General features: G+C 38.0%; 1 protein-coding gene across 2 annotated transcripts in view; it reads right to left on the bottom strand.

Moving 5' to 3' along the window:
• si:ch211-288d18.1 (USP6 N-terminal-like protein) overlaps positions 1-26,783 on the bottom strand; it is a 54,221-nt gene that overhangs the window by 20,535 nt on the left and 6,903 nt on the right. For both annotated transcript variants that reach the window (XM_017716432.2, XM_017716431.2), the window contains exons 2-3: positions 6,969-7,042; positions 443-528 (exon numbers count right to left, since the gene is read on the bottom strand). In XM_017716432.2, the coding sequence (XP_017571921.1) occupies positions 443-528; positions 6,969-7,034 (152 nt within the window). In that variant the 5' untranslated portion in view covers positions 7,035-7,042. The remainder of the gene's footprint in view (positions 1-442; positions 529-6,968; positions 7,043-26,783) is intronic.

The raw sequence follows: 26,783 nt of genomic DNA, 5'->3' as shown, positions 1-26,783 counted from the left end.
GCTGTAAGGTTTTTAATTAAATCCTATTTATTTTCCTGGAATGACCACTATTTTATTAGCAACATTTATTTTAAAACTGAGAAGACACATGTAGTTTCACTGGTCCTTTTGGTTCTGTAAACACTGCAACCCCTTGTTCCTATCACCATCACTGTAAATTAAATCTGATTCATTAATATATTCTACAATAAACCATTCTGCATCAAAACACTCTGAATGTCTTTGCTTACATTTTGACTAATGAAATACAGCAGAAATTAGGAAAAATCAGAATTCCTTTTGGAACAGACCAAAATATTAACTGTCATAGATAATGCATGCATGTGATGTTGCATGGTAATGTTATTTGCAACAAGATGTGCTGAGAAGTTCTTAAATTTTGAGTTTAGCAGTTAAAGCAGCTGTAATAATGGCCCTGTTTCAGAAAGAATGTGTGACTTACTGCAGGAAGCCGAAGCGGTCAGTGGATCTGTAAATGCTGTAGTCTGCATCCTCCCAAGGGTCGATCTCAACACCCTCCTCCCTGCCCTGAAACACACACACATACATCTTAGGTTGAAAAGGTTGTTAAGGGTCAAGAGATGTATGAACAGCATGTGTTAGTTCTATGGCAGCAAATTTGCAATCCATATGTATTAGGCCTGAATGCACTTATGGGGCTTGTATTTTGAAAGCACTACATCATATAGCCAAACTGAAGTTAAAATGACTGTAGAGTCCAAGCGCCAAATGCTGATTTGATGAGCATCACGCTCAAGTTAAGTACGTTAGAGGACATAAAGCACATGCATAAAGCTTGGCGCTCCCAAAACTAGGAATTTTTCTCTGTGGCTTTTATGCAGAACTAGTCAGGCTAGTTCTCTCATTGGTTAGGACTTCAGGAGCTGAACTAAAGGCCAAATATTTCAGATTAAATGTTAACATAATAATACAACCAAACATATTTTTTGAGAAGTCACTGAGAACAAATGAGTGGTAGCCTGACTAATGCTTCAGCCTCAGCAGCTCTAGGCCAGACTCTTTACTGAGTCACTGGAAAAACTGTGTTAATTTAAAAAAAGTGTGTGTGTGTGTGTGTGTGTGTGAGTCTGTCTGTTACAAGCTTTAAATAAAATGTGGAAGCACTAAAATATTTCTTGTCATGCATTTGAAGAACTCTCAGACTGAGACAGACTTCATTTCCCAAACTCCTCTGTGAGATCATGTGACATTGCAACTTCCTTCTGAATCGGAATCTGAGATGGACTCCAGTGCCCACAATCTATTGGGGGATCACATGACCACTGATGCTCTCTCGCACACCTCACAGCCTCCAGAGTACTAAGTGGTTTCACCTGTGCATCATTAGTTTATACGCCCAGGCATTAGTTGGCTTCATTGCAAGGTATTGCTTCCTAGAAAACATACTGAGCGTTTATACTGATTGCATTTTCCTGATTTTTGACCTTTGCCTTGTTTCCCTACTCTGCCTTTTGCTTGTCCCTTTTGGACTTTGGCCCTGGACATCTGACCTGTGTTTTGGAACCTTTTTGCCTGCTTTTTTGACCACGTCTTTTCGCCTTGCCCTTTTGTTTTTGTCCGCCTGGTATTATGACCATTGTGATCCTTCTCCGTTTTGTGATTTTGACCCGTGCTTGTTCTTTGACTACGTTTTTGCTTTGTGATAATAAAACCAATCTTACCTGTTTAATCTGCACGCATCTGGATTCTGCTGACTTGTTACACTACTATAATCCCATTAGGGTGCTAGCAGTTATTAGCACTATTGTAAAGGTGTTTGTTCCTATTTTTTGACCCTATTTGATCATTTGTGGCCCGAACAGAAGGCCTAGCTCTAATAGTCATGGTTTGCTGTCGGATATCGTGCACGGATAACAGATATGCTGGACAATGTCATCCCAGATTAAAACTGGTCTGAGATATCCGGCAATGGAACTCTAAGTTTGGTCAACAAGAAGAACATGATAAGGACTGCTGGAGTCTGAACAATGAGCACAAGCTCAAGGCTCTAAAGGCTCTAAAAAGATGATATATACACAAAAAATGGCCCCAAATGAACTGCATTACGAAAACACAGGCTTTAACTATTGCTGTGCAAGATCCATCATCTTCTTACAATGTCTTAACTGCCTCGTTCAAAAAGCAGTCTAGGCTGAAACACTCCTTATAACTTCAAGGCGAATGGGCCTGGCTAAACTACTGTAATTACTGAAACTACCAGTGCTGGTTTTCATGACATCACAAAAACAGGGAATTCAAACCTGGCTGAGCAGCTTAGTTACCATATACAGACTGTTATACACTGAGAAGTGAACAGTATGCTTTAAAACATCAACACGGTTTACATACTACGTTAAACTCTTTTATTTAAACAAAAAAGTAGGAAAAACTGGGTTTTCCATGATGTGGGCCATTTAAATGTCTGCAATCAATTGTGTTTTTCAATGTTATTGGGCCAGTTCCTGCTGTCTGCATGCAGCTTATCCTCAAGCACCTTCAGCTTCTCCCATCAGACAAACTGTTCTGACCATCCCAGGTGAGAGGACAGCAGGTGTCATCAACAGCACCCTTAACCATATCCATCAAAAGATTCCTCTTTGGAGCAGCTTTCTCAGTGATAACATTGTGCCCATCTTAATGAAGGGAAGAGAGGAAAAAGAAGAGAGGTGGATTCACCCAGTGGCTGCCTAATTCTCCTTATGGTTCTGGAAGAGCTACGAGACACAAGCCTTTAACTGCACACTAAAATCTCTGAACCTCTTCCATTCCACTCAATAATATCAGGTTTATAAAGGCTTTTCCAGTCTGTGTGGATCAGTTCCCAGGGCTGGTGAGCAGGGTCACATTTGACTGACCCCATCCTCTCAGGACAGGAACAGGAAAAGCAATAGACAGACAACACTACAGCTAAAAGACAATTCCCGTTTCCAATTGCACTACAATAGGCCATGTTACCACACCATGGCTATAGAATGGCCCAATCAATAACTTTGGTGTCTATGTGCACAACAGACTGCTTTGATACAGTGGTCTGCATTTATTTGCCAGTCTACTGCATTCGCTATCACTGGCTAAGCTGTAGATATATGGGGTACAATGTTAAAAATAAAGGTGCCTAGGGGAAACTCTCCTGTGTTTTGGATAGCTGTGAGTGTGAGATTTGTCTAGGGCTTAAACAAAAACGCAGAAAATACAGCGATTCTTATTAGTGATGCACCAAATCTTTAGACGATAAAATTTGCCAAAAAGAAAATAAAAGAGAAAAAAAGGCCCCTGCCTTTTTTTTTTCTTTTCTCTTTTATTTTTTGCCTGGAAAAGAGTGAAAGATTAAACAAGACTTCCAATGATGTCTCACAATGTAAGATTTTGATTATTGACTAAGATTTTGAATAACAGTGATTAAATACATTGTTTGATTCTGACAAACAGCACAGACATGTTTGCACAGCTTGAGCCGCAACAACAAATTTTGGCTGGTTGGTACGGACCATCGGTTTCTACGAGGGCCATTAGACAAGAGTTATCACTGTTCACTGCCAAGTATCATGAGGAGGTACAACACCCAAGAACTTCTCCACTAAAGGTCTGGTATCACCTGAAAACACAGCATCCTGCTTGATACACAGAATACAGCAAACAACAGAAGCAGAAAAGAACGTCCTTGCATGCCTATGCCACCTGTAGCCTCAGTTTTTATATATTTCTTCTTCTCTTAAGTCCAGTTAAGAGGTCCACTTACAACACTTGTGTAGGTGTATATACATTGTGGGTTCATGTACAGCCATAATTCATTTTCACATGACAATGGAAATTTTCCCATCACTTTTTGTACCTTACAATTAAACATGCTGTTTTTGTTACTGTGCCTTTAAGACTGAAATACAAATGAGCTCTTTTCTGATTAGTTGTATTCTGCCTCATTCAAAAAGCAGTCCAAACTGAAACTCTTGTCATAACTTCAGTGTGAATGGGTGTAGCTAAACTGCTATAGGCTGAATAGGTGAATACACGTAAATCTGTCTGCATGACATCACAAAAACAGTGGGTACAGTCTGAAGCTTTAACAGTGTTTATATACTACGTCATACATGTTGATTTCAAAAATGTTTTCCATATATGAGCCTTCAAATACGCACAAAGGTAACATACAACAGCACCAAAGTACAATCAAACAATAATGGAGATTATTGCCTTGGACTGCCACCTTCTGCTTTTGAGGACATTGGATTTTATGGAACATACTGTAGCCTCTATCCATTTTTTTTAACTTTAGCTCAGTGTGTCCTGAAGTTAGGTTTGAGCTTTAGCCAAGACATTGAATGTTCACACACTGTGCTGCACAAAACGTAATTAAACAGGACTAATTATGCTCGTTTTTGCAGTACTGACAATATCTACAGCGCATTAAGAAAGCATACTGTGACATAATTTATCATACTAATGAAAAAGTAGTGCCCACATTAATATATATGGTTAGGCTTTTGTTTATAGAAATAAGAAATGAAGCACATTCTAATGCAATTTAGGATTCGCCATGCAAACAAGCAAGCATCAGAGTACTACATACTTAAAGAGCGAAAAGCACTGAGTTCACCTTTGTGTAACATGTTTATTATGTATTCTGAATGTTGAAAATGGCATAATCAGAAATGACGCCACACATCCCACAGTCTTTTAGCACAGCATGTTAAAAGTCTGGAAAAAAACACAATAAACACATCCAGGCTCATTTGCCAGTGAAACACTTGACTTAACACCAATGATGGCTCTGGAAAAGGAGTTGGATGGGGATCTTTTGCAGGCATTTCAACCCCCCCTAACCCTAACCCCACCCCAATAAAAGCTCCCACAAAAGATAACTGATCACAAGGCAATGATACTTGAAGCAATGTTTCAACAACCAGCAGCATAAACCTCATCACCCCAGGCTGTATGCTTCTAGAAGCTTAAAACAGACATTTTTGGATCAAAAGTCCAGCGACAGTGAGCGACAAGCACAGCAGGAGTCTAAAACGTTTGTGCCCAAAGCTCTCACAAACCTCACTCTACAAACAAAGCAATGGCAGACTATTGCACAGCTTCACCTACGCTGCGCCCACGCTGTACTGCCACTCACAGCACACACACGCAAACACATCACTCAAACAAACTTCAGCTTTGGCCGCAGGTATTGTCCTTGAGTGCTGATCACGTTTTTTACGATCAAAAATGAGCGAATTCCTTCTCCTGCAGGGATACATTAAAAAATCCAAATCAAACACTGTTTACTGTGGTTACGGTTTCTAATAATAATGCAAATAAGAACAAACCTCAGTTCCAAATCATTTTGGGACTGTATTTGAAGTGATAAAACAATGGGTGAGCTCAGTTTGACCTGTATTAAATTGAAAATGGTACAAAAAAAGGATATTTGTGTTTTACGTGTTTTACATTATGAACTACATTTTTAAGTTTCATTTTTTAGTAAATATACGCTCATTTCAAATCTGATGCCTGCAATACATTTCACTACAAGAGCATGTTTACCATGTAGTACATCACGTCTCATTTAAGAGTCATTTTGAAGTTGTGATTTTTCCCCAATTCAGCTATGCAACTGTTTATTTTCTTGTTATTCATTTATTTTTCTTGTTTTTACTTTTTTGCGCTTAATAATTCCACATGTTTTTAATGTGAGACGTTCTGGACTGCAAGTAGCACACATGCAGATTATGACCTGGTGTTGTCTTATGGAAAGCACTGACATCCATTAAAAAAGACAGGATATGTTGATCTGAAATATCCCTTCATACCATGACAGACCCTGACTTTTTAACTTTACACTGGTAACAATCTAGATGTTCCTTTTCTTCTTTATCCCAGAGAACATGATATTCATTAGTTCCAGGAACAATGTGAAAGATTGACTCATCAGTCCATAATACATGCTTCCACTGTGCATTAGTCCATTTCAGATGAGCTGAAGCCCAGAGACGTCAACAGTGTTTTTGCATGTTGTTGATATATGGCCTCTGCTTTGCACTCTGCAGTCTCAACATGCATTTCTGGATACAGTGATAAACGATGCTTATTGACAACGATTTGTTAAAGTATTCCCAAACCCATGTGGTGAAATCCATCACGGAAGCATGCAGGTTTTCAATGCAGTGCCATCTGAGGTTTTGAAGGCATGGGCATTCAAATGTGGTTTTCAGTTTTGTTGCTGATGCACAAAGATCATTTTTTGGATTCCTTGAATCTGAATGAACTAAACTAATATAACTAATACCGTTGAAATAGCTTGCTGAGGAACACTGTTCTGAAACTGTTGGAAGATTCACTGAGGTGTTTTCGTATTGGCTTTTTCTGAACCCTGCTTTTATACCCAAGCATGGTTGCATTACCTGTTTAGAATGTTTTTTGAACAATTAACAATGGACCTAGTCTTAAGTTGTCCCTGTCCCAACTAGCTTGGAATGGATTGCAGGTATCAATTTCAGAATGAGTATATATTTACATAAAATTGATAAGGTGAAGCATTACAAATCTCATACTGTTCATACATCGCTGCTTTCTGTTTCTATTAGCATTTTATATATTCATTCATATATCTGTTCATTTTTTTTTTTTTTTGGAATTGAGGTTTGTAATTTGTTTACAAATGTAAATACAGTATAAAGAGTATAAATAGTATAACAAGTACAAATAGTGTAAAGAGTATAAATACTGTAGGGCTATTAGTAAATTATTTTTAATTACTAGAGAGAAAGCAGTGATTATTTGGCAATTTGAATTACGATAAATTCTCCGTCCAGTCACTTTCCCACTTTCATAGTTAGAAATAGATGGACATCAGTGCAGTTTTTGAATATTTTTTCTTTGGGTTTTTTAATAAAGTATTCTGGAATCTTTGAAATGCATGCTCTGTTAGTGTAACTTCTTGTGTCGGTGTCATATTTTTCTCTTTCTTATAAAACATTGTGTCTTACCTTATCATATTTAGAGATAATCTCTGCACGTTCCTCTGCTATCAGCACCTCTATGTCCTTCTTCATGTCAAAATCTGAAAGCAGAGAAGACATAACATTTGTTATTTGCCAAGAATTTTGAGAACTGACTACAAATATAGAGCACCTTGCTGTTTTGACTCAGTTCTGAGGGCAGATATAGCTGTATGAACCATTTGCGTGACCCAAATGCATGGACCAGTTGTCAAAATAAAGCATATTACCCAGAGTAATGGTAAAGGGTAAAACGTATGTGTTTATCCCAAAGCCCTGCACTGGGTAGCACTCATCTAAACAGAGTTTATGTATGAAGTGTAATTGTACAAACACAGCACTGGCTCAGCCTCCATGTGGCACAAATAGTTTAGCTTTGAAATGGGTTTTCGGGCCGGGTCCTCGAGGTGAAAGCACATTTTATTTGACACAGACATCAAGATTTAAGATTGGGCTGTGGTCACACAGCTGCAGTGCTGAAAAAATACTTGAGCGTTTGATTCAAATGTGTACATCAGTGTCAGATAAATTAAATATATTACATAAGAGCATTTATTGATGCTCAGTTTAAGCCTGCTTACTTTGCTGATGTAATATGTTTTATTTATGTGGAGCAGATGCATACATTTCAGTGCATTAAATACAGTATATATTTTTCAATACATTAGAAATACAGTAAATGTACATCAGACTGTATTTTGGGAATCCGATTAAACATCTAGGAGTTTACCGTGTCTGTTTTATTAATTCACCTCACAGTATGTTTATAGGAAGTCTACATTAAAGGGGGATTCCATTCAATTTTGTAAATTTCTCTATAATGAAATAGTTAGGATGCAAAGTCATTCAGAGTGATATAATGTGACATGCACCATTCTAGAGAAACTCAACTATGCACAATGTTAGTGATAGGAACCAGACATCTGAAGGATTTTTGCCTCTAAAAGTTTCCTTACAGAAAGTTATTACTTGAAATTGTTAAATATACAATGCCTGACGACTAAGACACTTTTTGTGACAATAGTTTGTGACCTAATAAAAAAGTTTTGGCCTAAATGTTTTTTTTTTTCTTTTTTCCATACACATATTCATGGCAGGGTGGTACATGCAGACCACTGCAATTCAGGACCAACACTACTTACAGTGAAAACAGCCATCAAATACGTTATGCATTTTTCAGCAGAATTGCATATATTTAACAGACAATTACAATGCTAAATATAATTGGAAAGTGTTCAGTATTTAGTGTGTCCATCCTTTGCTTTTATTACAGCTTACATTCTTTTCAGGACACCTGCTTTCAGTTTTTCAAAGAGATCTGCAGGGATTTTTTTCAAAAATTCCAAAATTCATGTTTCTACTTCATGACTAAAGTGATTTCAATTAGAAATATTGACTCAATGGTCCATAAAACCTTCCTTCACATCTCAGATGTCCAGTTTCAATGTTCGCTTACATTTGTATTTTCCTTTTTCCAGTAACGGCTTCTTGACAGCTAGATATTGTGTGGAAGGATGGACAGAAACAGCTGTGGATGTTTTCAGATCTGAAGCAGCTTCATTTTCTCCCCTCTCTCAAAGATGAAAGCTTTAAGTGCTGTTTATCTGATGGGGACAGTGTTGGTGGTCCACCCTGTCTTGCACAGTGGTTCAAAGTCCCATTCTCACTGTAGCTTTCAATCATTTTTTGAACCCCAGTTTTGGGAATTCCTGTTTTTTTTTCATTTTTCTTATGCAAGAGGATTATCTTATATCTGATCTCTCCAGAAATATTTCCTGAAAAATTGAATAACTTGTACTTAATGTACTAGCAATGACCTGTAAATTTTTAATGGAAATTACATAAATGAGGGGTTGTCTCTGACTTTCGCAAAACACTGTTTAACTCCTTAAATGGCCAGGCTTCAGCAGCAGGCCCAAACTTATATTACGTCTACAGCCTAAGCATAGCTCAGCCAGTTTGCAGTAAAGTCCCTGTTACTGAATTATAAGCCTTGGTGGGATTTTAAGGGGATAAGCGCAAGAGTGCTAACTGCAGAAGAGTTCTAGCTGGTGTCCATTCAGTATGATAACTCTACCACCAACACTGATTTTGATTATTAAAACCCCAGATAATATCAGCCAGTGTACTTTGAAATGGTAAAAAATGAAACAGACTCCAACAGTTTCAGATAAACAGTTCTTTAGTGACTAATATGATCAGGTGTCAAGTCTGATTATCAATTCTCAGACAAATGTCTTATTATATGCTTCTCTGTTGCTCAGAATAGCAAGACATTCTTTTTTTTTTCTTTCCTCATATGTGATGTATATAAAGATATTACTGGTACTTCATTAACAGAATCCCTGAATTTTTCCAGCCAAGCAATATATCGGTCAGGCCCTGGCTCTAACTGACAGAAGTCTTCCTCACGTTATAAAGTCTTTTTTGGCCATCCAGGGTCTGCCTCTTCTGTGCAACAGAGACATTAGCCTCCTGGGACTATCCGAGCCTGAGGAAGCTAAGCAGGGATTGTGCCAGGCTTTAGCTGCCAGCGAGGGCAGAGCTGCGAGTCTGCTGACTCTGTCGCCCTTTCCCCTCGGCCTCAGACATCTGCTGCACACACAGAAATAGAACCCAGCCCGGGGAGAGGCACCCACGCTGGGCCACAGCACTGCATGACACACTGTTACGTTATTCTGTCATGCCTAAAGCAGCTCTAAACCCCGCCCTGCCCGGCTAAACACAGGCCGTTAGTAGGCGTTTCTCATTCACACCAGACAGCGAAGTCCAGAAAGTACAGTGCATCACAGAAATGAGTAATGAAACCTTTTCAACAAGACCAGAGCCAATGCTAATGGACGCAAACAAAGAACATTGCTAGTTAGTCTTGCTGGCTTACATGTTAGACAGTTTGCTAGGTAGATAGATTCCAGTCACTCATTACTACCACACTGTTCACTGACCTGGAAGACCTTCACAGACAGAAAAGCCAGACTACGTTCCAAACCAAGTGGAACGATCCTACTTAACTTTCAACTTTTGACCACAAAGTGTTTCAAGGAGCTCAAAAAGTAAATGACTGAACTTGAGAAGCTGTATTTCAAAGGTCTAATATTGTCTAATGAGGACTATATGCACTCAAAAATATGCTGCACATGCAAAAAAAAATGACATCTTGGCAAGTGAAATGATCTAAATGTAGTCAATACATCAAATATTTCATATTATTATTTCTCAGTTTAGGTTATTATCGTGTTACTTAACTTTTTCCTGAATTTTTTTTTACTGTATTTAGTGAAACTATCTAAGTGTCAGAGAAAGCTAGGAAAAAACATCTAGAAATAGTTTAATCTGCACTAGGTAAGACTTGGGGACTTGGACACCTCTGTGGTGGAGATGTGTAACTGCAACAAGCAGATGAATCTAATGATTGCAAATGCATATTCAAAAAGAACTCAGTCAAAGTGAAGGATGTGCCTTCCAAAGATGTCAGTGAATGATGTACTATTATCATATCTTCATCAGTATAATGCCAATTCAGCTTTTGAGATTTGAACATCGAACCAGATCTTTTTTTTTGGGCCTGTGTTTGTGACGTTTCCACTTACTTTCCTTTGACTTTTTCCTCATGTAAGTAGATTATCTTACGTCTCCCCAGAAATGTTTCCTGAAAAATTTAATAACTTGTGATGTGGTGTGTAAAACTCTTGAGAAATCCAACCCAACGCCTCTCACTTTTAAATTATTATTTCAGGCTGTGCAGGCCGACTTACGGCAGCACACAGACATCATATTTTAGCGTTTTTCCCACCCTGACTCAGTGATGCTACTTATTTCAATACTGACAAAAATCTTACAGGGCTGACCTACATAATCTTATAACATTCTTATAACAATTACAAGGAATTTTAGATTTCATTACACTAAAGACGATTCCACTACATCAGGATATCGTTTCATCCAGTGCTTCTGGCGATTTTGGATTCAGCTCCAGAATTGCTGTGGTGCTGTGCTTTTCTGTGGATCATTCCTGATTAACAGGTCACTTGCTTTCCCTCTTCGATCACAACAGTCATCCATGCCGTGCACCTGTGACACTCTGCCTGCTGAGCTGGCGGCGTTCCTCTGTCATGTGTGCTCACAGGAGGCTCAGCACAGGCCTGTCAGCAGTGCCATGTGTTCGGCTGTGACAACACATGCCTTGTTCCCGTGGTGACCCTCTCAGGGGGCTGTGACCTCCGGACTACTGCATTCCTCTTCTCTTTTTTCAAAACAACTGTTTGGGAATTCCCCATACCTTTCATTTTTTCCATCCTTTTGCTAAGACCTTTATCTTTTCAGTCCACTGTGCTGATCTACTATTCCATGAACAAAGTCTATGCCACTTTCTATTAAGTGCCTGTAATAACTATAACTATAACAATACATGCAAAAACAATGTAATCAGTGATATATACACTGTTAGAGAAGGATTACTGTAGTACAGTTTATATAAACAGATGTGTATCAACATCAGCTTTTATTTAACTGTATACTGGTAACTTTAACAACATATTTTCTCTTTTGTAATTAGACATGTAATAGAGTGAACTGTTGTTTTTCCAACAAGACTCTGATTGTGACAAGAGGTGCCTAATTAGTTACATTACAACAGTACTTACACTGCAGTGCCCTGCCAACTTTCCTAACACTGAGCTAGCTGTAGAAGTTTGCTTTGATGAGACAAAGCAATAAACGTTCTGGCTTTATTCTGTAATGTAATTACATTTATACAGCAACATTAGATGTATTGTTAGGATAGTGAATCAGATTGGCATTAATCCAGGCAACTACCCTTACTCTGTTATACATATGTAATTACATAAGAGTAAATATGCTGTTACAACTATCAAAGTTCAAGATAATTACATGAGAAACTGTTGATACAGCTGTGCATTCACACAAGTACTGTACTGCTGCAATCCATCTGTAGCTTTAAATATATCACTAGTAGTTACATTATTACTGCATGTATTGCTACTCTGTAATTACACAGTTATTAGAAACACTGCCTAGGACCATTTAACCTCTAAAACATAGTGTGCCCCAACTGTGGGCCCATAGTTCCTTCATCTTAGAACTACTGCTATATTCATAATACTAACATAACAAATAGTAACATAAAACTATTTTAATAACATAACAACTATGTAATAACTATGGAACTAATCATGTACCAATGTAAATATATTTAAAAAGGTATATCTAAACAATACTAGCACTAGACTTTTAAAGATTCTCAACTCCTTGGACTCTAGGCTCATTATTTATAAGTTAATACTCGTCTTAGAAGTGAGCAGTTCAAGACTTTTTTTTCCTTTGTAAATTTAGACTATCAAACTCGAATCATTGCAATTTTGCTAAGCTGCCTTTCTTGTAAATGTATAACACATTTAAGAATGTCACAGTCATGAACTTGGAGACTTGGCCCTCTATAAGTGCACAACTGTGTGATTGTTCATTCAAAGCAAAACTAAAGGAGGGGATAAAAAGGCCAAGAGTTCACGTGAAGAAGTCTGGTTCCTTTTGTGAATGCTGTAAATGACACTATGAACAAAGCACTCTGCTCTGTCCCCATCCATCCTCACTGGCTCTGGTCCCACTGGCACAGCCAATAAAGCCTCTTTTCTGTCAGGATGTGATGTGAGCACATCACGAATGAATGGAATGGATGGATTCAGAGACAATGTTGGGGGGGGGGCATGAAACTGTCTGGGACAATATATTTCATAATTTAGGAAAGACTGTCTCTGTTAGGAGAGACTGTCATGTCACAACTGTTTCCATGCCGCTTCAAAAGCAATTCCAAATATTTCATATTTCATTGTCAGAGGTGGAAAATGACCGGAAGGCACCAGGAACCCAATCCGGGAGTAAAAGTTTCAGCTCAGGTTTCAAAACCAGTTGTATATATGGTTGTATGCAAAAGTTTGGGTGCCCCTGGCCAAATTCCAGGTTTTAATGATTTTCTAAGTGGAAATAAGTGAACACATCCTCTACAGAGAACAAACTTCTGTACATTTTAATGCACAATTATCGTTTATTTACTAAATTTAACATATTGGGAAAAACATAACACATAAAATGTGCCTGGTACAAAAATGATGGCACTTTTTATATTGCATTTTATTACTTTGCATTTTTTGTTAAGCTCACCAAATAAATCGAAATTGTGCACCAAAATTAACAGAAAAATATCATATTTAAAAGTGTTCCCAGTCCAAAGGTGAAAATGTTCCTATTTTGCATTCCTTTCTAATTAAATACAATGTTTTTCATTACAATTAATATTATCAGCATAACAATGAGAGATTTTTGAAATTTCTTTGCTTTTGATTTAATATGTCCATCTTCTGCTTTAAAGACAGTGTGTGCTTGAGATGGTAAGAGCAAAATATCATACGGTAAATATAACAAAGACAAGTAAGATGCATCTAAACCTAACTTCCAGCATTAAAATAACATCATAACACATTCAACCTTCGTGTGAAGAAAACAATGAGAATAAGAAAAATCTAAACAAATGATCATAACTGTTATTTAAATGTAACAGGATTGTTTTCAAATGAATGCATAATTGAATCACTGAGAGGTAAACAAAGTCATACCGAGTGGTTTGCTATGAAATGATTTGTTGTAGAGAAACTTATGTCAGCTTTATTTTCATTAGTGGCGATAGGAACCAGGGCTTACAATGTCTAACACGATTATGACCATTTCACTATCTGCAATGACCAGTGAACCCACATGTGTCTTCTGTGCTTTTATAAGTACTGCTGATAATGGTTAAACTGTGGTAAAGGCCCAAAAGCAAAAGCTTATCTCAAACCTATTACAACACAATGTGTCACTTTATGCATAAACTTTAAAAATACAATGGGACTTTTTGTGGGTTTCTTTATTTGTTTTGAATTTCTGAAAGATTGACAATGCACAGTAGACATTCACTTGAGCCAGAAAAGCACTGTTTAATTAAAACTACTAGTGTGGATGTTTTTTGCTTTGTTTTGTTTTTGATCATCTGAAAATACTCATAAAAATAATTTTGCCTGATGTAATCAGTTAACAAAGTTTTTAGCAAGCTTGTTACAAAAGTATCACAAAGATCAGGCCATCCAAAAAACATAATCCCACCATTAACAGCGGGCCTCTGCACCACCCTGCCTCACAGTCCCAGTGCAGCCATGGATGAAACAAAAGGCATTAATTGTAACTCCACTGAGGCATCTTTCTAGAATAGTGTTACCACATCTGACTGCTTTGCCCAAATCCTAATCTTCACCTCCAGTCAAACAGGCTCAGCTGATCTCAGATCCTCCAAACAGCCTCCTTAATCCACACTTTCCCCGCATAAGTGCCCAAGCCGCCTGCACCCTGCAGAGAATAAAGCCTTCATCTGCCACTCTGGCAGAAAACATACACCATCTGGATTAGACTATTTTACATGAAGCAGCAGATTATAACTCTGAAGGATGTCACTCTACTTGGCAAGAAGTCAAAGCAATATCTACTGGATTACATTCAAGCTAATGTTGGTGCCAACTGGTCTGTTATCACGATACAACAACAATGCCAACACCGAACTGAAGCATCACAATGCTGAACACCAAAATGATATAATGTCTAATAAATGAATAACACATCATGTGAACACTCAGTGTTTATTTAATGCTCAGATGGTTAGTTTATTTAACATCATTAAACAACACTGCAAATGTTCAATAAATCAAATAGGTAACTAAATCGTTGAAACATGGTAACAGAAGGGAATATTTACTGTTAGAGAAGTAAATAATGTACAGCCTAACATTTATCAGATTACTAAGAAAAACCCAGCGCCTTTGTGGTTTAGAAGCTAATAGGAGCATATATGCCCATTTCACATCAAATGAACACTATTTGATTCACTTTGAGACTCCTGAAGTTGCGCATCATTCTTGATTCATGGCCATGTCCATGTTAGAACCTCCAGGCCTAAGCAGATGTTTATTATGGTCAAAATGAATGGCTTTTTCAAAAAAATCACTGCAGCTGCATCATGTCATAACCAAAAAAGTTTTAGCTGTCCAAACAACAAGCTAACGGATCTGCACACTATAAATGACATTGCATGAATTCAAGTCTACTATAAAACCTCAATACTAGAACACGATTAAAATTGCAGTCTGCCAGTCGACCTAACTACACTCTCAGAAAAAATGTAGTAGGAGAGGCAGTACCCCTCTTGTCACTGTGGTGGTACCCTCAGGGGTACAACCCAGAACCTTTAGTCAGGGAACATAACCGTACCATAATCCACTGAAATGATATTTTCTAGGTACTGATTCCACACTCCTCATCTCATCTCCAGGCTTTTATTTTAATGTTCTGATTTAAAACATTTGGTTATGAAAAGGTACAAATATCTACGTTTCCACTAGGAAAACTTATTTAAGGTATACCATTAGACCTTAAAACCGCTGTTGTACCTTTGAGGGTACACTTACATTGTTTGTACCTTGATGAATGGATCACGTACCTGCATAGTACATGTATTTCTAACAGTGTACCACATTTGATGAAGCTTACTGATTTGGAGTATTTTGGTGAGTTCAGCATTCTTATGATGTCAATTCATTGTGCAGCAGTGTTAGCTTGACAGTAGCAACATTCAGATTTGGATTCTTTAATAACCTCATAATTCAGAGGACACAGCCACATTCCAAGGATAAATGTCCACACGGTAAAATGTATTGGCTTTGGAACATTTTTGTTCATCACATGACATGATAGCAGTTTGTACCGTCCCATTCCGTGTGCCGTCCCATTCCGTGTTATTCCAAAATCAAAAATAATGAACAAGTTTACTTCGCTTCACTTGATTACCAATGATTATCAAATGATTACCAAATGAACACAGTACATAACTTTTAAGCCATTATTCAATCAATGTCCATCTGTTTAACCCAGGCATGTCAAACTGGGCACCTGCTAGGCCAAAGTGCTCTGGAGATTAACGTTTATCCTCATCTAACACTCTGAATTTAGTTCATGAAGGCCTTGCTAAGTAGCTGATGAGCTGAACCAGGTGTGTTTAATGAGGCATGACGAGGAATAGAGTTTAACACATGTGGTCTAACCAGCTACCTAACTGCTAAATGTTAAACAGTGCTGCAAACTAGGAGAGGAGCTGGATAACATTAGCCTTGTCAGCACGATAAAAGCTCTGCTCACTAAAGAACATGTTTAACTCTGACTAACTAAATGATAATGATTCAAATGTGAGTGAAGTCATGCAGCTCATGCTGAAGAGACAGAAAGCGAAATTAAACCTGTTCTGTGGTGTTGGGACGTGTGACCCAAACAGTGCCACACACACCAGAATGCACAGGCAGAATGTACAGGTTTCATTCTGGCTAACTCAAAAAAACTAATGTTCTACCGAGTGCTGGATAACAAGCTGAAGAGATGAAACCTGCATAAGGAGTTCTGGCTCAGTTTGACAGGTTTAGATACATGTGCTATGCTTAGTCGCCAAGTGACAGCATAAATTGTTTGTTATTTTTTAGAAATGCATTTGATTAAGTCTATATATTTTAACAAATAACCGCTGGAGATACAGTAAATAGTCTTTACAGACGTGGAAACGTGCAGTCTATAATAAGTTGACTGACTGGGATGGGACTAAAACCACAGATACTCTGGTAATAATTACACTACCGCACCCCGACTCATGGCCCATCCGAATAGTTCTTCAGTCTATATATTTCAACAAATTTTTGCGGTTAAACAAAAAACTGATGGCCAACAGCCCCTAAGCAGTACCACCATGGCCCACTGGAGTTATAGTAAATAGTCTTTACAGACATGGGAACACGCAGTCTGTAAAAAGTTGACAGACTGGGATGGGACTTAAACCGAGATACTCTGGTAATAATTACACTACCGCACCCCGACTCACCCCTCATACCAATACTACTTCAGGCTCTAATAGCTACCTGCTTTGCGCCCAATTAGTTTGGCAACAGTAAACAGTCTGATTTTAAAGTTATTGCTGCCATCAATTCAGCATTGGCCTGAAATGCTGTTTTTATGTCTTTGCCTAATGACATGGTTTTAAATCCCACAACAATAAAACACACATTCTTGTGACTAGGCTAGCGGAAGGCTGTACTCTTTTTGCATGGTTGCATGTCTACAAACACATCCTTGGAGGTTATCTGTGCCCCATACTGTGTGCACACATACCAAAACATCCAGCTGCCCCCCCATCCCCCCACAAAAGCAGTATGATCTGCAAAATGCATCACCAGCACTTTGCACTGGGAGCCATTAACAAGGCCACTGCGGATGTTTTGTTTTTTCCCTCAGAAGGGGGTGAGGAGTGTTTGATGGATGGTAGATGACAGGCCCTGATATGAGGGGTGAGAGACGTCTGCACTGAAGGCTGGACGATGATGATGCCTGGCTGTTGTCTTTGTGCCTCGGCTGTCTCACAGTTGTCCATGCTGCAGAGAAAACACTGTGGTTACATGTGGAAACTATCTGCTTCTCAAATGCAGGTCTCTGGGTTCGTCTGTCTCTGAGGCAGCAAGAGCAATGGGAAAATGTGAAAGGGAAAGCTGTGGTTTTCTATCTCCATTGCTTCTCTCATTGCACGCTTAAGCATGCGCCTTACAAAGTAGAGGGGATTAGAAAGAGAGACAGAAAGGGAACCAGGGGGAGAGAAGGCCATGCCAGCATAATAGTAATAATAATGGGTGTAAAAATGCATCGATAATTTGTGACGCACTATCTGGTGGCAGTTCAGCTAAACTGAGTTTGGAATGTTATAATTTATTGTAATTCATTATAATTACATACAATAAAGCAATATTGTTTTGGCCATAGGATTACTCCCCTCTATGTACCCACATTTAAAATGCACTATTTTTTTTTAATTTTAGAGTTTTTTTAAAATGTACTTAAAAGTATTAACGTAATTATCCCAAGAATTAAAGGGATATTCCAAAATTTATTAAATTCCTTCTTTAAGGAAAATAGACTCATTCAGAATTGTTCACAGTGGTGGTGATAAGAACCAGACGTCTGAAAAGTTTAGTGCCTGTAAAAGCTCCACTACTGTAAAGAAATCAGAGTCATTTCTCTACAACATCCCACTTCACATCAAACCACTGAGAACCACTTGAATTACGCGCAGTGTTTTGGAATTGCCCTTTAAATCAGCAAAGGTCCATTTGATGTAATGAGATGCAGATCAAAATGAAATAAGTCTGTTGTATCTAAATTAGGACATGTCCCACATTACTCAACTCTTTTGAGCTAGGGAAGCGTTCCAGATGATTTCATTTAATCAAATGCAATCATTGAGGTGAAATTTGGTTTAGTCTGTCACAATTAGCACCTGGACAGGAGACAGGAGACAAGATTGTATGGGCTCCTGGATTACATTACTTAAAATTGATATTTTGGTTAATTGCCTAGCCTCGTTGTTAAGAGCCTGTAAGAGTAGGTTACCATATTCTTTATTGTTGACTGTGGGTGTAACCTAACTGGACACTACAGCAACCACTTTTAAGCCAACTCCAGTACAATAAGTAAAATCAACACTAGTAAATCAAGATCAGTGAACTGAGTTGGAAATGTGATAGCAGATGAAGTTTAGCCAATTTCTGTAAATGTATGAATGAGTGTACTGTGCTGAAATTATTCATTTTACAGCATTTGTAACTCTACAAATAAATGCTACATTTCTTTGTAAAGCTAACCCAGGTGGATTATGCCCCAATTTTTTGATTTTAGGAATGCCAATTCATATCGACAATGGCACTGACTGATATGAAAGTGGAAGTTAACTGGCATCGGCCCACAGTTCATTTATCAGTGCATCCAAAAAATAATCAAATTAGAAGTTGATGCTGTTAGAATAAAGCCCTGTACCTCAGTTTTGGTTGATTTTTTTTTTTACATACAGATGCTGTTTACACTATAATTAAAAATTGATAATAAATAAACCAAGAGAAACAGTCCAAAATGATGTAGCATAAAATTTCATCAGATTAACTTACAGTGAAAGTTAAGAATGTGCTTTTCTTCTCAGGTAAAATAACTTTTTTAGAGACCATACTTTTTCATTTTTTCAATTAAATAGCTCAGCTCCAATATTACAGAATATCAGAAAGAATGAGAGGTATGCTATGGCATGGCATGACATGACATCATATTGCATGGTATTGTATGGCATGGTATGGTATGATATGGTATGACATAGTAGAATGCGGCATGGTATGATATAGTATAGTATAGTATAGTATAGTATAGTATAGTATAGTATAGTATAGTATGGTATACTATGGTATAGTATGGTATGATATGGCATGGTATGGTATAGAATGGTATAATATGGTATGGCATAGTAGATTGTGGCATGGTATGGTGGAGTATGATATGGTATGGTTACATGTGATTGCCATTTATCCAAATGAGGTGTTTTTTTATTTGTTATTGGACATTTCATGTCATTGTGAAAATCTATCCCAGTCATTCATACATATTAGACTGTATCTACTCTAATCAAAGTAGACTTGAATTAACCATTTTTTTCTGTGTGGTAAATCTCTCCACTCAAGTCTACATTAGGGTCAAAAACACCCACAGCCAAACTGCCAACCTAGTCATTTCCGATTATGTCTGTTAATAGAGACGTGACAGTAAAATGGCACCACATTTTTCCCATGAAAGAAAAGTTAGCCCAAGAAAAGCATCACTGACAGTCCCAACATTCACATGCCTCAGATACTATCTAGAAAAAAGAGCACACATAGAAAGAAACTGAAACCCTTTTTGCTGCGCACAAAGCCACCGATGTGAGTGACAGCATATATAAAGTTCGTATTTTAAAGTTATGACTCATCAGTAACAAATGTGGTGGGAGTGGGTTTTGTATGCGCTTCTGCTCTCGTAATGTAAGCATAATTCGCATTTATATAGTATTCGGGTGAGGTCATGCAGTCACACTACCATTTTGGTAGTCAACCTCAAGTTTATTCAACAGTACACTGGCACTTTGTGACGAGATAACAAATTCATAACCAATCCAGTAAAGGCAGTAAAGTGTGTTTTTTGGAGTACTCAATTTGAAGCAGATTAACCAATGTATTTGAGTCATTTTACTTGATTTGTTGTTATAGTGACAACAAATGAAACCTGAAATTGAAACAGCTGAGATTTACTGCCGGGTTACCAATGATGCGTCCCAAACAACACAGTAGCACACTAAACAGTATGAAAAAAACAGTGCAGTACTATTAGAAGTGGATTCATAAGTGTTGTAGGTAAACACAGAAGAGAGTGGTTTGGGACGCAGCATTAGAACAGCCAGTGCTCATTCTGGTCTATTTTGCTTGGCCTTCATCCTCCTGCAGGGTTGCAGCTGCAGCAACAGTGATGAGACAGGTCAAGTTGCCAAAATGGCAGCAGGCCGTTCTTATTGACATTATTAAATACTATGAAAAGCCACATCTTACATACCAACATTTAGACAAAAGGCCACTCAAACGCAATCAAAACAGCGGCGCTGTAGATATTATACATTTTCATTTTAACATTAAATACTTAAACTGCTTCATTATCTTCTGAAAATGCAACTCACACCTGTAGGTTGTGGATTATGTCCATTTACATCAAATCCACTCACTATAGCCAAAAATAAGTAAACTGAATATTTGCACCTGCTTCAGTGATGTTCCATTTAATACAGTACTGTGTAAATGTCATTAGAACAAGTGTAAACATACAGCAAAAAAAAATAACAAGAATTTCTTGTTTTCAAAAAAGTAATTCACATCTTGTGAGCTAGTCTGAAGAACAAAGTGTGTTTCCAGGTTTCTCCTGGATGCCCTCAGCTGTCACCATCCCCACTTGATTTAATATAATGAAGAATTTGCTAAACCAGGTATTGGGTGATGAGTACTAGTAATACCAGGCTGCCATGAGGAGAGGTTTGGATATGGTTAAATGAACACACTGACATATATAAGCTTCCTATATTCATGATATCTGTATTTACTGTAATATTAATGTTTATCCAAGCAAATAAATGGTCACTCAAATGGGCAGTCAGATTTTAAATCATTCAGACTGTAGAGTCATTCAGAGTGCTTTAATGTAAAATTGTTTGCTCCAGAGAAACTTGTCGAGTCAGAATTGTTCATGGTGGAGTTGCTTGGATCCAGACATCCAAAGTGGTTCTGAGTCACGCCTCTAAAACCTCAAAAAAGTACAACAGGAAATGGTTATGAATATGCTGCCTGATGCCTGAGACATTGCTTTACGGTAGTTCTGATAAGGATTTGGCCTAAAATGTATTTTTTGTAAATACACATGTGGTGGAGAGGTACATACAAGGCATTAAAAGGTACAACAGTAGGAAGAAAACTTCAGTTTTTCACTTTTACTATTTTATTATTATCAACATTACATATGAAAACCCAATTTTGATAGTACATAAAATGGATATATTTGCATTTTGGCTATACTAGGCATTGTGATCCCTGGTTTCTGAAACATTTCACATAAATCCATTCAAAACAACTCAATCTCAATGACTGAGCTGCACAGAAATTCTGAAAAATGTTGGTGGAATCCCCCATTAAGTGAAGTGCTTCAGTGAAAAACAGCTCATTGTAAAGCGCGGTATTTTTATAAAGCAAAAAATATTGGCTACAGATGTATATCGGCCGATACTCAAGGCTGCAATATGGATATCGACCAACAAATTCCTAGCACATGTTAATGCAAGTACTTGACCGTTACAGTGAGGGCTGTGAAAGGAATGCTTGGTAATATAACATGAATGTCTAGAAATTTTATTACACACTTCTATGATTTAGGAATAGCAAGTTTAGGATGTAATAAGCCTGGAAACTATCAGGTAAATTGAATCCATCACTGTTCAGTGCACAATTTGATCCTGGGATTCAGCCCACATTCACCCTGAGTGTAAAGTGTTACATGCAGGCGTGAGCTTTGTTTTCAGTTTGTTTTCGGTGTGGCTGAAATCTCTGCCCCAGGCCAGCCTGCCACTTTCTACTGCCTCATGATTCTGAGTCAAATGTAGAGGGAAAATGTTGACCTGTGGGCATGTATCTTACACTGCCTACTATAAATAGCCCTGTCCCTGTGGAGTGGAGGCCTGATGCCTCTCTCTCTTTCTCACTTGTTCAAGGAAGGCCTGGTAAACTCCTTCCCAACTGGATGTGGGATTCTGGTCTGGCCTGGCTTGAGAATCGCCCACCACTAGCCTGCTGGAATTTTGTAAGTATATGGGAAAACAGAACATTTCCACAAAAGCAATAACACCTTTGACTAAGAGTGGGGCAGCTATAACAACCTAAAAACTGCTCAGCTACAGTATCATATACTTAAAAACAGCACTTCTGAACAAGAATGTCCTTCTTGAAACATGAGCACCATCCGACCTCCTTTCTGAGTCATTTATATTCTCCAGTCCAAATGACTAAAGGAATCATTGCACTCACAGTTCTCATGTGATGCTAAGCATAAGTGACTAAATGTGGGTTACTGCTATACATTATTCACAAGTTCAATTGAAGATGCTTGTATGTTGGCAAACAAGAATAAAAGGAGACAGTGCGTAAATTCAATGTGTAAGAAGGCATTCAAATTCAAGGGCTTATACTCACGTCTCATAGCATGCTATCATATTACGGCTGCATAACACAGTACTGTGCAGAGACCCTTTAAAAAATGAACAGTAAAAAGGCCACTGAGGGCAGGTTATTCAACACAACAGAAAATTTCACAAAAGCCAAAACAAATATATCATTTTCCAGTATTTAGTGTGTCCAGTCTTTGCTTTTATAATAGCTTTCATTGAAGAGACTTGCTTTCAGTTTTTCAAAGTAATCTTCAGGGTTGCTTCCCAAGTTCAGTCTTAGAAGCTGGTTGCATTTTCTGCTTCTCCAAGTAATTTTAATTACAAATCATCAGTCCATTAAACCTCACTCCATGTCTCAAATGTCCAGTTCCTTTTTTTAAAAATGTCCTTTTCTCAGTAAGGTCTTATTCACAGCTACACATCCTTTCAGATCCATGGCGTTGACCTGTCTTCTCACAGTGGAAGGATGGATAGAAACACCATTCCAGATCTGAAGTAGAGCTTGATTTTCTCATATTTCTCAAAAATGAAAGCTTTAAGTGCTGTTTATCTGATGGGGACATTTTTGGTGATCTAGAAGTTCTAGAAGGATTAGAGGAATTAGGTGGCAGTAGGTGTACAAAAGTAATGAGTGGGCAATTTAAATACTGATAGATCTGATGTTATATTTAGTGCTTTTGTGTAATTTCCCGTTAAATATCTGTTTTCGTTTTTTTCTGGCGCTAAAAATGAATACAGTACTGAAAGCCCATTTCGACTGGCAATGAAATAAATGAAAGGGTGCTCTTTGACTTTTGGACTGTACTGCATGCTTCTTATGATGGCTCACAAGTTTTAACATACTATTTAGTCTTGTACTACGTGGTTTCGGACGCAGCAGTATCATAGTCTGCAATGAGCCTCTAGTCAATCACGGAATGTTGTACTGTGTGCAGCCAGCGTTCTAACCAATCAAAAGAGGTTATTAAGATTAAAATTAAAATTAAGTGACCCTTATTAGTCCCACAATGGGGAAATTTCACCTCCGCAATCTAATCCATCCATGCAGTGAAACACCACATAAACACTAGTGAAGACACACACTAGGGGTAGTGAGCACACTTGCCAGTGGGCAGCCCTATCCACAGTATCCACAATGTTTCCAACTCCTTGTTGAAAGTATGCCATGAAGAATTAAGGCAGTTCTGAAGGCAAAAGGGGGTCCAACCTTTTACTAGCAAGGTGTACCTAATAAAGCGGCCAGTGAGTATACACATGCAATGTACATACATTTTCTGCATATTTCAGCAGTGCACATTTTCTATTTATTTGCTCAGTTTAACATATTAGAAAAAAATCTTTTGAACAGGCCAGATTTCAATTCAGTGTTATTATTCAATGTTATTATTATTTATTATTATTAAATGTTAAATTCAGCAAATATTCAGTAATTGTGCATTAAAATGTGAGGAAGTGTGTTCTCTGTAGAAGATGCTTAACTCATTTTTAAATTTTTTAGAAAATCAACAAATTTGATTTGCTGTGTTCAGTTTTCACACAGAAAAGAAATGTCATAATTAATCAAATCACAAAATGGAACACTGCATTTTCACCACGGTCATTCTGTGGAAACTGTGTCCTTCCATGCATTAGAATCACATAAATAAATCTCTGCACTCACTGCTGCCAGTGGTCAGGAATTCAGAAATAGCATTTTTTACTCCACCAGTGTACCATACATATACATCAAGACGCAGCCAAGAGCAGCTGCTAAGAGTTTATAAATGATTTAGACTGAGTCATTTGTTAAAAGCCCCCCGCTTGTTCACGGTTTGAGTGCGTCAACCCACAACATGCAAAGCGACTTCGGGTCAATAAGCTTGTTGTGGCCCCGTGTGCACTTGGCAAGCTTTTCTGTTACTCCCCAGTCTCCTCTTATACTGCGCCTCTAAGTTTCACTACAAACTCTGACATCAAGCTCAGTTCTTGGCACCTGGGTGTGCGCAGTAATCCGAGCACCATACCCAACCAAGCTCAAACGCTCAGGGCAAGACTCTCCTCCTCAGCTACAGTGGAATAAAGCAGACATGCTAAAGAAAATGATCAGATTACATTTTAATGTAGAATAAGAAATACAAGACTATAGTGCCTTGCATGAATTGAAAGAATGAGTATAAATTAGAGCCGTCTCAATGAACTACATTCAACTGTGCTGTAAAAATGTTATATTAGAACTGTATGGAGCCAAAAATATACTTGAATAGAAGTAAAATGTACCAAATTTTACACATATTCAAGTATATAAAAGCAAATAGTAGGTAAAAAGGTGATTTTAAAAGCAGCAACTAATGGGAGGTACAGCTCTTTACACTCTTTAGCCACACTCTGTAAATGTTTACATCCCCTGTTTTACGTACAAACGGACAGAATGAAACTAATTCCCTCTCCCTGCCTTTTTTCCGAGTATACAACCACCCACATGTCCGGCCGGACACTGAAGGATGACTGAGCCCTCCTGCTACCCACTTCAGACCAGCTGCCCACACCCCAGCTACCGCCACCTACCTTGGACTAGCTGCCCACCCTACACTGATGTTTTCATAGACTCCTAGCTATTACTACTACTAATACTACTGCTATTAATATTAGTAGTATAATCACTTGTAGGTAGTTTGACCAGAGGATGATGGGTCCCCCCTGGTGAGCCTGGTTCCTCCCAAGGTTTCTTCCTCAGTTCTGAGGGAGTTTTTCCTTGCCACTGTTGCCCCTGGCTTGCCCACCGGGGGGGGTTTTACATTCTTGTTAAAACTTTGTCTTTTCTGGAATTCTGTGACAAATAAATTTGATTTGATTTACACAAAGATGAATTTGCATATTATGTACAGTTTTATTTTACAGTAATATTAATATATTAATATTAATATATCCTTTATTAGTCCCACAGTGGGGAAATTCACAATTTACACTAATTCACAAATTAGTACAAATAAAACACAGTACAATAAATGTTTTACCAATAAATATGCAGTTTTAGCCAAAAATAGTCAAAAGTGGCCCTTTTGGCTTTTAGCCAAAAGATAAAAACAGTTTGGCAATAAAAAAGAGAAAAAGTCTTCAAGACAGCCTGAAAACATTACATCTCACACACTATGCAGAACCCAGTAAAACAACAGAAACAGGACAGTCACTGCTAGTGTACTAATGTTATCTGTAGCCTGGATCTTTGAAATTATTAATAAAATCACTAATAACAGAATTAAAGTGCCAAATATAACTACAAAATAAAGGAATTAACTGCCTTTGATGACCAGTGTTGCCGACAGAACACATACTCTAGACCATGTACTGTAATAGTATTGGGTCTGTTTTCATTTATTTTCAGCTTTTTTCAGCTTTAGGTTTTGGTTTTGGTTTGAGCTCAGTGTGTCCAGAGCAACAAACCTAAATAAGGTATTGTCTGTAAATTTTAGTGGACAATTTCCATTTATTTGCTGTGTTAAACATATAGTGCACCTTAATTAAAAGGTAAAAAGCGGTTGGAAAATGCTCATGTAAAAATTAATGATGACTGTTTTTGGTACATAAACACCTCACAAAGTGGACCTCAGGGAAAGAAATAAGAAATCTGTAGAATATTAGCCCTTTAAGCATACAATCATGACAGCCCTGCTGCAAATTAACTCTGATTTCCCTTTGCTGTGTCCTTAAACAGGTCATCTGAGTACAGGCAGTAGAAAGAGATGGAAACATTTGGCCAGTGAAAGCGGCATCATGACTGGCATCACTTGTGCTGCCATCTGGATGAGTCGTCTCCGCCTCGTACCGGCACACAGATGCACAGCACTTCAGCTAACTGAGAGACCTTTGTCTCAGCTGAGAGTCCTCTATCTCTCAGACACAAACACCCTCACACATGTATCACTACACTAGCAGGGACCAACCATTCATGTTTTCCAAAGTTCTGCATAATTAAATGCTTAAGAAGGAAATACAGTCCTTCAGAACGGATTGATTCAAACTGTGCCATTCTAGAGAAACTTACTGAGTCAGAATTTTTCACAGTGGTGCTGACAGGAACCAGACAACAGAAGAGTTTAATGCAGCTAAAAGCACTCTCACAGAAAGGTATTAGCTGAAATGGTTAT

This window comes from Pygocentrus nattereri, chromosome 25 (genome assembly GCF_015220715.1).
Source record: "Pygocentrus nattereri isolate fPygNat1 chromosome 25, fPygNat1.pri, whole genome shotgun sequence".
NCBI lineage: Eukaryota > Metazoa > Chordata > Actinopteri > Characiformes > Serrasalmidae > Pygocentrus > Pygocentrus nattereri.
The sequence above is the reverse complement of the archived record's forward strand: the minus strand, read 5'-3'. Positions and strand labels throughout refer to the sequence as shown.